The sequence below is a fragment of the Podarcis cretensis genome (genome assembly GCF_951804945.1).
Source record: "Podarcis cretensis genome assembly, chromosome: 7".
Classification (NCBI taxonomy): Eukaryota; Metazoa; Chordata; class Lepidosauria; order Squamata; family Lacertidae; genus Podarcis; species Podarcis cretensis.
The window spans coordinates 79,329,376-79,342,331 of record NC_137176.1 but is presented as its reverse complement, the minus strand read 5'-3'; the positions used below and the strand labels follow the sequence as shown (position 1 = coordinate 79,342,331).

Genomic DNA, 12,956 nt, shown 5'->3' with positions numbered 1-12,956 from the left:
TTTGGAGCAAATGATTCAGCAGAGGAAACACAGCCCAGAATAACTAAGGAGATAGTACAAGAATACTTGGCTAGTTTAGATGTATTCAAGTCTCCAGAGCCAGATGAACTGCATCCAAGAGTATTAAAAGAACTGGCAGATGTGATCTCAGAACCACTGGCAGTCATCTTTGAGAATTCCTGGAGAACAGGCGAAGTCCCGGCAGACTGGAGGAGGGCAAATGTTGTCCCTATTTTCAAAAAGGGGGAAAGAGAGGACCCAAATAATTACCGCCCAGTCAGTCTGACATCAATACCAGGGAAGATTCTGGAGCAGATCATTAAGCAAACAGTCTGTGAGCACCTAGAAAGGAATACTGTGATCACCAATAGTCAGCATGGATTTCTGAAAAATAAGTCATGTCAGACTAACCTGATCTCGTTTTTTGACAGAATTACAAGCCTGGTAGATGAAGGGAACGCAGTGGATGTAGCCTACCTTGATTTCAGCAAGGCATTTGACAAGGTGCCCCATGATATTCTTGTAAAGAAGCTGGTAAAATGCAGTCTTGACTATGCTACCACTCAGTGGATTTGTAACTGGCTGACTGACCGAACCCAAAGGGTGCTCATCAATGGTTCCTCTTCATCCTGGAGAAGAGTGACTAGTGGGGTGCCACAGGGTTCTGTCTTGGGCCCGGTCTTATTCAACATCTTTATCAACGACTTGGATGATGGACTCAAGGGCATCCTGATCAAATTTGCAGATGACACCAAACTGGGAGGGGTGGCTAACACCCCAGAGGACAGAATCACACTTCAAAACGACCTTGACAGATTAGAGAACTGGGCCAAAACAAACAAGATGAATTTTAACCGGGAGAAATGTAAAGTATTGCCCTTGGGCAAAAAAAATGAGAGGCACAAATACAAAATGGGTGACACCTGGCTTGAGAGCAGTACATGTGAAAAGGATCTAGGAGTCTTGGTTGACCACAAACTTGACATGAGCCAACAGTGTGACGCGGCAGCTAAAAAAGCCAATGCAATTCTGGGCTGCATCAATAGGAGTATTGCATCTAGATCAAGGGAAGTAATAGTGCCACCGTATTCTGCTCTGGTCAGACCTCACCTGGAGTACTGTGTCCAGTTCTGGGCACCACAGTTCAAGAAGGACACTGACAAACTAGAACGTGTCCAGAGGAGGGCAACCAAAATGGTCAAAGGCCTGGAAACGATGCCTTATGAAGAACGGCTAAGGGAGCTGGGCATGTTTAGCCTGGAGAAGAGGAGGTTAAGGGGTGATATGATAGCCATGTTCAAATATATAAAAGGATGTCACATAGAGGAGGGAGAAAGGTTGTTTTCTGCTGCTCCAGAGAAGCGGACACGGAGCAATGGTTCCAAACTACAAGAAAAAAGATTCCACCTAAACATTAGGAAGAACTTCCTGACAGTAAGAGCTGTTCGACAGTGGAATTTGCTGCCAAGGAGTGTGGTGGAGTCTCCTTCTTTGGAGGTCTTTAAGCAGAGGCTTGACAACCATCTGTCAGGAGTGCTCTGATGGTGTTTCCTGCTTGGCAGGGGGTTAGACTCGATGGCCCTTGTGGTCTCTTCCAACTCTATGATTCTATGGAAAGTGCTGTAGAAGTGATCATGAATGCTTTGGGTTGCAATTGCTACTGATATTTCTCCATGCATCAAAGGTGTAGCCAATGGGGCACCCTAGAGATGTTGTCGGACCCTCATCAGGGCCAACTGCATTTGGAGGGAACTATGTTGTCTAGCCTTTGCTCTGCGTATATTTGTATACTCAACTGGGGTGGGGTGGGGTTGGCGAGAGTGTGGTATTTTCACCAGATTTTGCTTTCCCAGAGGTGTGAACCCACTGCGGCAGTCTTCGTTGAGGAAAACAGAAACCTTGCAATTACAGTGGTGCCTCGCAAGACGAAATTAATTCGTTCCGCGAGTCTCTTCGTCTTGCGGTTTTTTCGCCTTGCGAAGCACGGCTATTGGCGTCTTAGCGGCTTAGCGGCTATTAGCGGCTTAGCAAAAGGGAAAAAAACGGGAAAGAACTCACAAGACGTTTTCGTCTTGCCAAGCAAGCCAATAGGGAAATTCGTCTTGCGAAGCACCTCAAAAACGGAAAACTCATCTAGCGAGTTTTTCGTCTTGCGAGGCATTCGTCTTGTGGGGCACCACTGTATGTGTCTTGATAGTGGGAAATTAAGATTAGGATTAAGAAATCATTTAGAAGTGTCCTCATGGTAATAAACCTTCCAGTGGCTCTTGCTTGATTTAAAAATACATATATTTGTAATAAAAAAAGATGGCATTTCCCCAAGGCCAGAATTTGTCATTAATTCTGGCTTGTAGCATGTGGGAACCCAAAGTCCTATAGCATATTGTCATGAATTGATCCTGGTGGTTTCGTGCATTGGCTGTCCCCATGTGCACGGAGACAGCACAGCTTTGCTTGCTGTTCCTTCACATAACAGGTTCCACTGGCAAAGAGTCAAGCAACTTAACACTGCACTCTAGACTTGCCTCTTCAGCAGTGGGAACAGTTGTACCAAAACCAGAAAGCAAGTGTTTCAGCTGTGGATGCAGTTCTTTCCCCAAGGCTGCTTGTTCTCTTTTCATACACTGCCTAAGCTATGTAAATTTTGAATGTTGCCCCAACACAGGTTCTAAAAACAGGATCTCATTGTGAATACTTTTAAGGATTGGGATTTTGTCTTCTCTGCATTCTGGGAGAAATTGGTCTCTGTATTGCTTGAGGTATTGTGGTTGGTCTGTACAAAAAGCTGTTTCTCCCAAATACTATTCTGTAGAATGGAACACTGGATTACAACCAAAGTGAAATCCATGAACAGACATGACTAATTTGGGTCCATTAATTCTGATGAGTCTACTCTGAGTCAAATCTAATTGGCTACAACCCCATAGCTATACTGATCCTAGAGCTAATCAACGCATCCATTTTAAGCTGAGGTGCAGCCAAGTTCATAATGTAGGTGGGAAATCACAGGCTCTGAATATGTTCTTATGTAGGAAGTACTCCATGAAGGGGAAGAGAGAGTAAGAATAGCTTTCCATAGCTTTAATAATTGCTCCTTGGCAAGCTAGCATTCCAAAGCCAGGGATGTTTTGGGGTCTTTGTGAAGGTGGAGGAATCCACTCATTCAGTTCTCCGCCTCTGTTGGAAATACTACTACTTCTGAATGGTGTACAGTGGTGCCTCGCAAGACAAAATTAATCTGTTCCGCGAGTCTCTTCGTCTTGCGGTTTTTTCGTCTTGCGAAGCACGGCTATTAGCGGCTTAGCGGCTTTAAGAAAAAGGAAACAAACTCGCAAGAACTTGCAAGACGTTTCGTCTTGCGAAGCAAGCCCATAGGGAAATTCGTCTTGCGGAACGACTCAAAAAACGGAAAACTCTTTCGTCTTGCGCGTTTTTCGTCTTGCGAGGCATTCGTCTAGTGAGGTACCACTGTAGCTTGGCTCTAATTTAAGAGATCTCTTACACTGTTTTAGCAGATTCATTCCCCCGGTGCTGAATGGCAGCAGCCCTGCCACAGCTGAAGAGACCTGCTAATCTTGTGTAGCCAACAAGGACCACTATTAAGCCTGCATTGAACATCTTCTTACTTGAACCCTGGTAGCAGAAAGGGGAAAGCAACACCCCTCATCTATTGCAGCGGTTGCAGATGCTCAAAGAACCAAGCATGTTTTTAAAGGGAACCTGTAGCTTGGCTCTTAAGCCACGAGGATTGCTGTCCCACCAACCCAAGCTCCTAGTTCTGCAGGAAGCTGCTAGGGTCATCCTAAATGGAGCAATGATTTCCACCCCTTTTACAAGTATAAAACACACCAGAGGAGCAGAGAAGGGGGCAGATTCGGTGTCTGAAATTTCTGTCTGCACCATAATCTTAAAGCAAAAGTCAGATATTCAGGAAGGGCATTTGGTACAGCAATTGTACCATGTTGCAGTGCATGTGAGGGGTGGCTTGGTTAGTGAACACCTAAGCCAGTGACATTCTCCTCCCCCCCCCCCCCCGACCCCATGTTGATTTTTGCAGTGGTCTAGTCTCGTGGAAGACCAGTTCTTCTCAAATCTGGATTTGGCTATCAGAATGTGTCCCTGCATCTCTCTGCACGTGGGGAACACAGCAGGAAGATTTCTAGTCCGCCTTCTCACTAGCATGTTAGCCATCCACATGCAACTGGTGCATATCCAAGCCTGGTGTCCATCCTAGATCAATACCATGTGCCTTTCCTGGATGTTAAAAGCTCACTTTTGGGCACTTCGCACTACTTTGGTTTTTGTTCACCCGAAGCACTTTTCCCTCCCCCCTCTCAAACTGCCACTGGCAGTTTCTGTTATGAAATGAGTACTTCTTTTTGTAGATAATTTCTCTTTTTGTAACCTTTTTTTTTTTTTTTTGGTTCTTGGCAAAGTTTTAAATTAAAGATGTAAAACTCTAGAAACCTGTCTGACACTGAATTTGTTTCCTCTTTGGATTCCTTTGACTTCACTGTGCAACCGCAAGAGAGTTTTGTAGGTGCTCCCCCAGCCGTAAATTGAATACCGCTGTTCTCACAAAGCGGTAAAAATTCCTACAGGGCAGTAGATTATTGTTGCTGGCTTCTCAGGGAGCTCTTCCTACATTGTGTCTTGGTCAACCTTGCAAAACGTCCTATGTAGCCGAGTAGTAATATTGGATCATTAAAAGATGCATTGTCTAAGGTCATCTATGAGCAATTCCGGCATTGCTCCATCTGTAAAAGTAAAGGTAAAGGGACCCCTGACCATTAGGTCCAGTTGTGACTGACTCAGGGGTTGCAGCACTCATCTTGCTGTACTGGCCGAGGGAGCCGGCGTACAGCTTCTGGGTCATGTGGCCAGCATGACTAAGCCGCTTCTGGCGAACCTGAGCAGCGCACGGAAACACCGTTTACCTTCCCGCTAGAGTGGTACCTGTTGGGACGCAGGTGGCGCTGTGGGTTAAAGCCTCAGCGCCTAGGACTTGCCGATCGAAAGGTCGGCGGTTCGAATCCCTGCGGCGGGGTGCGCTCCCGCTGCTCGGTCCCAGCGCCTGCCAACCTAGCAGTTCGAAAGCACCTCCGGGTGCAAGTAGATAAATAGGGACCGCTTACCAGCGGGAAGGTAAACGGCGTTTCCGTGTGCGGCTCTGGCTCGCCAGAGCAGCGATGTCACGCTGGCCACGTGACCCGGAAGTGTCTCCGGACAGCGCTGGCCCCTGGCCTCTTAAGTGAGATGGGCGCACAACCCCAGAGTCTGTCAAGACTGGCCCGTATGGGCAGGGGTACCTTTACCTTTACCTAGAGTGGTACCTATTTATCTACTTGCACTTTGACGTGCTTTCGAACGGCTATGTTGGCAGGAGCAGGGACCGAACAACGGGAGCTCACCCCGTCGCGGGGATTTGAACCGCTGACCTCCTGATCGGCAAGTCCTAGGCTCTGTGGTTTAACCCACAACGCCACCCGTGTCCCATCTGTATTCCATCTGTAGGCTGTGAGAAAAACCCTTGTGCCAAGCCTATGGATGAGAGGGCATGTGGCAGTATCCATAGAATTCCTTCCACAGGTGCAATGCAGCATCCTTTTCTGTGCCCGCTCCCAATCCTGGGCATGAGCTAAAGGAGGATATACCTTCGTACAGTAGGCTAGTTTCTTCACATGCTCCTCTACCTTCCATTCAGGCAAGCAAGAAGCACCAGTGTTTAAGGAAATATTCTAACCGGGCAGAGACTCTCAAGAAGGCACAAAGCAAGGCAAGGGGAGAGTACATGACCCAGAGATAGGGCCAGACAGGAGTGGAAGGCTCCATTTGGCCCTTCTGCCTGAGGTTCCCCATCCACGATGCAAAACATGCCTGGGAAACTTCTGGCCTGCCAGGCCTCCACCTGTCCAAGCTCCAATCCGCACCCTAAATTTCACCCTGCTTGCTGCATGCTGGGTGATGAAGTTGAGACCTCCCTGCATGCTAGACTGAGGGTGAAAATTGGTCCTTCCTCATTCATCATTGGAAACTTGGTGTTTGTGCACTTAAGAGTGTGTGTGTGTGTGTGTGTGTGTGTGTGTGTGTGTGTCTATTTTAAGGGTGTGGGCATTTTCCATCCCTGCCCATTTTTCCCCAAGGCAATGGAAGCCTGAGAGAGGGAAAAAAGGTTCTTCCCTCTGACTATAGAGAATGACAGCAGTGGGATTTCAATGTCTCTGAATCCAGCTGGCAAAATAATGGCTGTGAATGATAGTAGGCCTTGCTTCTTCCCAGATAACTTTCTTTAAGCTGCCACTCAGCATTCAAGAGCAGGCATGCTATGCTGTATTTAAAGCTACTTAGCAGCGTGAGGAAGATGTTGCATTTAAAAAAAAAAGAAAGAAAGAGAGACAAGAGGAAAAGCTTACCAAAAACATTAAAGCCTTTGTTTTACTGAGTTACAACAAACAAGCAAAAAGTTAGAAAAGTGTTTTGTTTTAATTCAAACTCCCTAGTGATTAGATTTGTGCAGTGTATGTTGGGATGGGAAATGGATCCGTCTCTCCAAACCAAAGCAACTTCACCATTTTGACCTGTACCCAATATGACAGTTCGTCCCCTCTCTCAGCAGTTATTTGGAGAACAAAAGTGCATTCTGAGGACCTAGAAACAAATGAAAGCTGTAGTGGCTGAGGGTTCAAGAAACCACGTTGTGCACTAGAGCACCTAAGGCTGACAAAAATAAGTCTCTGTATTTGCACCAAACAAAGAATTGTGAGCAAATTCAGTTATTAAGAAGCTTAAGCCCTCCATTGTAAAGTCTTTTTTTTTTTAAAGGATTGTACTACATGTAGTAGAAAAATGTGCTTAGAACAAGCAAAGGCGTACTGTCAACAACTCTGGAGCTCCATAATCCAGATGTTTTGGCAAACGGTGAAATGCAGGATGTGTTCAAGAGATTGGCTGTCTCTCCCAGACAAATGTTTTTGCTGCTTTTCCTGCATGCAGAGGAACAAAAGGGAGCCAATTGCAAATATAAGGCTCTTGAGAAAGTCACAACGAGCTAGCCCTAGACTGAACAGGTAAAAATGTGTTGAGATGGGTAAACTCTGCGAAAATAGAAACACATCTTTAGAAACATGTGCGGGAGCCCAAAAAGGTTTCCAAGTCATCATGGATGTAGACGCAGCGGTAACTAATTTTCAAGAAAACCAATAAGCCAAATCGCGACCTGGAGATGGCAATGGGAATCCACAGCGTACGCACCAGCCAGGAAAGGCAGCGAGACGTCTCCACGTTGTGAATGGGAAGTTACAATGGGAGGCAAGCAAGTTGCGGGGGAAAACCTATGTACAAGGGCCCTTGTTGGAAAAGTCCCCTGGTGGAAGTTTGGCACCGTGAGATCTGTAGTGATGCTCCTCAGGACTGTCCTTTCTCCACCGCAACTGTACCCACGTGCCTTGAACCGGGAGGCAAAACCCGTTGGATTTCCCTGCTTCCGAAGATCCTGCTTGCTCCCAGGGTCAGTGACGGCGTACTCCCAAAGAGTGGAAAGATAGGTCTAGAAAGCTGAGTGATATGCCTATGACAGATAAACAAATGAGTGCACGGAATACGGTTATTATTTTGCAAAACGGAACACAGCTTGCACACCAGCAACAACCCTCCTTTGTGCTTTTTGGCTGTGGGGCACTAACTCAGGTGCATGAAATTCAATGGGTCTTCTTACTTGGAGTGAAACGAATGCAGCTGTGTGCATAGGGGAAGGCTTTGGAGCGGCTGGATGCATTTAGACATGCCCATAAATTTATTTATTTTTGCAGGGGAGGGTGTATGCCAGCCCTGAAAGTGACATACTTTATTTCCCCTTGCACCAAGACCAGTGGGTAAGGATTTAAAAACAAACAAACAAGGGCTGTAGCCCATAAAAAGCTTCCATAAAAAGAAGTCGCCCCAGCTCATCTTCATTCTCCCTTACTGGGTCGCTCTGCCTGGCTGCAAACCTACACACACTTTACCTGGGAATTAAATCTCTGTTGGACTCAGCAAGGCTTATTTCTGAGCAAGCTTGCAGGAGTGTACAGTGGACGCTCGGGTTGCGAACGTGATCCGTGCGGGAGGCACGTTTGCAACCCGCAGCGTTGCGTCTGTTGCAATTTGGCACATCTGCAAAGCACAATTTAGCGTTTCTGCGCATACGCGACTGCTGAAACCCAGAAGTAACCCCTTCCGGTACTTCTGGGTTTTGGCGCGTCCGTAACCTGAAAAAGCACAACCTGAAGCGTCTGTAACCCGAGGTATGACTGTACTTGTAAGAGACAGCATCTCTTCTAGCCCCCAATAAGTTATCTGGATGCCATATGCTTGCCAAAGATAGGCCTGCGCAACACACCTGGCGTATTGCATGTGGTCCGCATCCATCACTTCTCCTTCCCTGCATTTTGTGCTTGCCTTATTAAACCATACTGTGCCCACCTGGGCACAGAAAACTCCTGATTTTACTAAGAGAAATAGTAAGGAGAATGCTGAAGCTAACCAAATTAATTTTTCAGATTTCTGTCTGGTACTAAGCAGCCCTTTACAGGGGTCCACTGTGTGCAGTTCCTGTGGCAACTGCGTTAAGATACCCTACAATCAAAAAGAAATCTTTAGTACCTTACCCCAGCTTACAAACAATACAATACAATATTTTCAATAGCAAACCCACTGACTTTAAGTGTTACCAATTCTTTGCTGGATGGTGTCCCGAAAGCATGATGAGACCATGTTAATAAGCATGTCAGAGTTTGTATGTTTTTCCCACTAGAGGGCCTAAGCTTGCGTTTTCAGCAATGTGAAGTGTTTAAAAAGACACTAAGCCAGGGGCAGATAAATGAAATCAAAATACACACAGAGAGAATTGGGAGACTCCTTGGATTATGATTAATCAGTTAAGGTGGATCTGAAAAGCATGCAGAGGCTGCTGTCTCCTAAGCATATAAAACAGGTCAGTATTTTTCTCAATTCCAATCTACAGCCAAATACATGCAGCGTTTGAAATTTGCCAGGCGTGTTGACGTCGCGTGCGTGAGCATCACTTCTCCCTCCCTAAGTTGGGCAGAAGCTTCCTGGGCTTTGGGAAGGAGGGGCCAGGCTTTAATACTTTAATACAGTGGTACCTCTGGTTGCGAACGGGATCCGTTCCGGAGGCCCGTTCGCAACATGAAAGGAACGCAACCCGCAGCGGCGCATCTGTGCACGCGCGGGTTGCGATCCACCGCTTCTGCGCATGGCGTCATTTTGCGCGTCTGCACATGCGCGAACAGCGAAACCCGGAAGTAACCCTTTCCAGTACTTCCGGGTCACCGCGGGGCGCAACCTGAAAAAACATAACATGAAGCAAACGTAACAAGAGATATGACTGTACTCTAATTTACCAGGAACATTTTGGGGACAAGCCTAGTTTCCCTAGTCCACTGTCTGCACACCACTGCCTGCAAGTGTGTTGATGTTCCTCTAACACTTCAGAGCAGATTTGGGAACTGTGCGGGGTGGGGGGGAGCAAGTTCCGCTGCACAAGTGGAAGTTGCTATAGCTGGATGCAACCCTTGAATTAGAACGCTGAGCCAAGGAGGACCATGGCCAGTGTTAGGTCAACAAACAATCCCCATCATTACCTGTCTTAGGTGTGAGAGGTATCGCCAGGTATACTTTCAGAATCAAAACCTGCTTTGCTTCCCGGCGCTGCTTGACCCCAGCTGTCCATACAGTCCGAAGCGTCATCGTCATCGTCAATGGTGACTTCCACCCAACTCACATTTCCCTTGTTCTCGTTATTGCCTTGACTACCTCGGTCACTGCATTCAGATTTCTCCATGCCCTCTATGTCCTGCTTCTCTGGCTTCTGAAGCTCTTTACTGGGTTGCTGAACCCCCTCGCTACTGCTACTCGCCGTCTCGGTGGCTGCTGGTCCTTTTGCCGCGTCATATCCATCGACGGCATACTGCTGCTGGTATTGGTCCAGCCATTTTAGTGTCCCGGTTCGTAGGCAGCTCCTGTTCTCTTTGAACCAGCGCACTATTTCAGTCCTCGTGAGGCCCGTCTGAGCCGCCAACTCATCATACTCCTGTGGAGTTGGCCACTGCGTCCTTGCAAATGTGCTCTTCAACAAGTGCGCCTGCTCTTGGCTACTTGAGGCAAATGCAGTCGAGCACTTGGACAAAGAGGTCTGTGCCTGGGAGACGTCAAACTGCTCTGTCGGACCGATGGCACCGTTGGAAGCCCCTTCCTCCTTATTCTTTACGCTCGGCCCCATCGAGTCCAAGACGGCTTGTTCCATATTATCCCTGAGCTTTCTGCGCTCGGAGAACCAGGCCTCAACCTCTCGACTAGTCATGCAGGCTTCGTTCCGGAGCCTTTCCAACTCGCTTTGGGTTGGAAAAGAACTCTTGATAAAGCTTTCTTCAAGGACCGCCAGCTGTTCTCTGGATTTTCCTTTGAACTTCTGGAAAGTGAAGTCCGGGTATGGAGTATAGTTCCGCGCCTGCCTTGCTGCCACAAGAGCAACCTGGTCCTTGGCTAGCGACTCGCTCGTGATGTGGACAATCCCTCGCTGGCTCCGGTATCGGTGGTCGCTGAACCACTTTTTGATCTCACTTCGGGAGAGGCCCGTGACTTCTATCAGCCTGTACACTTCCGCGTTATCGGGGAACTGGCTGACAATAAAACTCGCCTTCAGGGCTGCTATTTGCTCCTTGGTCTTCTTGCGGTCATTTGCCAGCAGCGCAGGGGACAAGGGCACTGCGGTCGTGCTCGTCGGAGCAGCGGGGGCGATCTGTTTGGATAAGACCTCTGCGGCGACGTGTGGGCGCTTGACTTCCGGGACGGCCTTCTGGGCCTGCATGCTCCGTTTCTGCCCATGGTTGGCTGCCACGGCAAGGGCAATGGGGGAAACATTGGACCCGTTTGAGACTTGCGTCAAAACCAGGCCGGTCTGGCTAAGTATCTGGCAAGGCACAGCCGTCTGGATCATCGGCTGTGGCATTTTTGCGGCGGCGACGTGAGCGGGCAGAACGGCAATTGTCTGGGCCGCTGGTTGGATAGTGCCGTTGAACATCTTCTTCCTTGCCTCCTCCACCTCTTCCGGAGACCAGCTGATGCCGTGCTTCAGACGCTGGGTGGCAAACCAAATCCGGATCTGTTCCTCGGGGTGCTTGGATGCGGCCGTCAACCATGACAACTCCGCCTGTGTCGGGTACGGAAACTTGTTGAAGGAGCTGATCATGGTTGTGTTGGTGTCCAGTGCGGAATTGTACTTGGTACTGTTCAACGGCACGGGGACTTTGGGAACCAGGCTGATGTTTGGCGGGAGCTGCACAGAGGGCATCACATGGGCCAGGATATCGTGGAGGAGCTCTGCTCCGTTAATGCATGTGATAGGCTCTGTGGCCTCCGTAATCAGGTGAGGGATCCCATCCAGGTGGTTCTCTAAAGAAACTTTCCTGCCTTCGACTTTAGGCTTCCCAACGTTAACCACTGGGGTGGTCTTGCTTGTACCGCTAGGCCCGACAGGAACCACCTCGATTTCAGGGGTTTCCACGGCAACTGAGCTGCTCGCCGCCTCAATGGACTGCTCTAGGACGGTCTGGTTGTTGAGCTTGATCAACTTGAGCTTGAAGTTGTTCTCTCCTGGGTGGAGTTTGGCGTTGTGTTCGGATAAGGAATCATACTTTTTGGTTGTGAAGTTGCACTCGGCGCACACGTACAGGGGGTTGAGGATGACGTTCGGGTGCTGGGTGTCTATGTGCTCCGTGAACTCGTTGAGATTCTGTGTGGAATAGGGGCAGTACTTACATTCGTAGCCTCCGAGGGGTTTCCTAGCCGGGTTGGCAGGGGAGGATTTCCCTTCGATCACCTCACAGTCGTTTTCGCAGCTCTCCTTACCGGCCACCAAACCATTGCTCGCATCCTGCTCTGGAGTGCCGGTTGCTTCCCTTCCCATACTACAGTCCTTGAGAGCTTCCTCAGACTCAGATGCTCGAACCATACATGGAGTGGTCGATTTCCTTTTGCTAGCCATGGCAGCTGGGCAACTGTCCTTGGCAAGAGCAGCAGCTTCTCCCAGGCAAGGTGCTCTCCAAGATGGCTTATTGTGTGATGTTATCCAGGGTGTGTGTCCTAAAGAATTCTAGCCATGGCCTTCAGCTCTGGCCACCATAGCAATTGTGCTGCATGGCACCTGCAAGACAAGACATGCGCCATTAATAATAAATAATGATAAATTTTATTTATACCCCACACTTCCCAGTTCTGAAAATCGGGCTCAGGGCAGCTAACAACAAATTTAAAACAATTGATGCAACAAACACCAGCATAAAATACAGTATAAAACACATCATCTTAAATACACGCCCCCCCATGACTGCTTTTAGTGTCGTGGAATCCTACTCAATATTGATCCAGAGTAGATTAAAATGTATAGTTAGCAGAGTAAAAAATTAAACCATGTTGCAGGATTCCCCCCAAAATAGACCAGAGGCAATTAATATTTCATCTAGCAGAGCTTTACTGCTGCTTGAAGGCAAATGAGCATAACGGTCACAAATCCAATACATTCAGGATTGGCATGGTCCATAATAAATCCAGTTGCAGCAGACTTAACTTAAACTTACCATAACTTATAGTAAGTCTAAACCTTAACAGTAAGCATACTATGCACAGAACACCATAGAGATAGAGAAAGTGAAACGCAGGCTCCTTCTAGGCCTTCTTTTATAGGCAGCATGACCGTGACAGAAAGAGAACCACTTTAAACCAGCTGTACTCAGCTTCTCCGAAGGAATAACCCAAACATCATGAACCTTTTGCTTGTTTCTTTCACACAGCGAAGCTTCCAGAACCCTCTTGAATTAATCTGAATGGGAAAGATCTCTACAAATCAGATCAATACTTTCTGCACCAATAAATGCAAACTGACATTTAGTTCCTATGCA

At 47.8% G+C, this 12,956-nt stretch overlaps 1 protein-coding gene and 1 long non-coding RNA gene across 4 annotated transcripts in view; one reads left to right on the top strand and one right to left on the bottom strand.

Annotated features, from left to right (window-relative positions):
- Positions 1–1,278: 1,278 nt before the first annotated feature.
- Positions 1,279–12,956, top strand: part of LOC307220609 — a 484,995-nt gene continuing 473,317 nt past the window's right edge. Inside the window, exon 1 of the long non-coding RNA XR_013840985.1 lies at positions 1,279–3,470. This is a non-coding gene — a long non-coding RNA (uncharacterized lncRNA). The remainder of the gene's footprint in view (positions 3,471–12,956) is intronic.
- ZHX2 (zinc fingers and homeoboxes 2) overlaps positions 6,410–12,956 on the bottom strand; it is a 50,079-nt gene continuing 43,532 nt past the window's right edge. For all 3 annotated transcript variants that reach the window (XM_079984255.1, XM_079984254.1, XM_079984253.1), the window contains 2 exons: positions 9,642–12,202; positions 6,410–7,567 (listed from right to left, as the gene is read on the bottom strand). In XM_079984255.1, the coding sequence (XP_079840381.1) occupies positions 9,647–12,043 (2,397 nt within the window). In that variant the 5' untranslated portion in view covers positions 12,044–12,202 and the 3' untranslated portion in view covers positions 6,410–7,567; positions 9,642–9,646. The remainder of the gene's footprint in view (positions 7,568–9,641; positions 12,203–12,956) is intronic.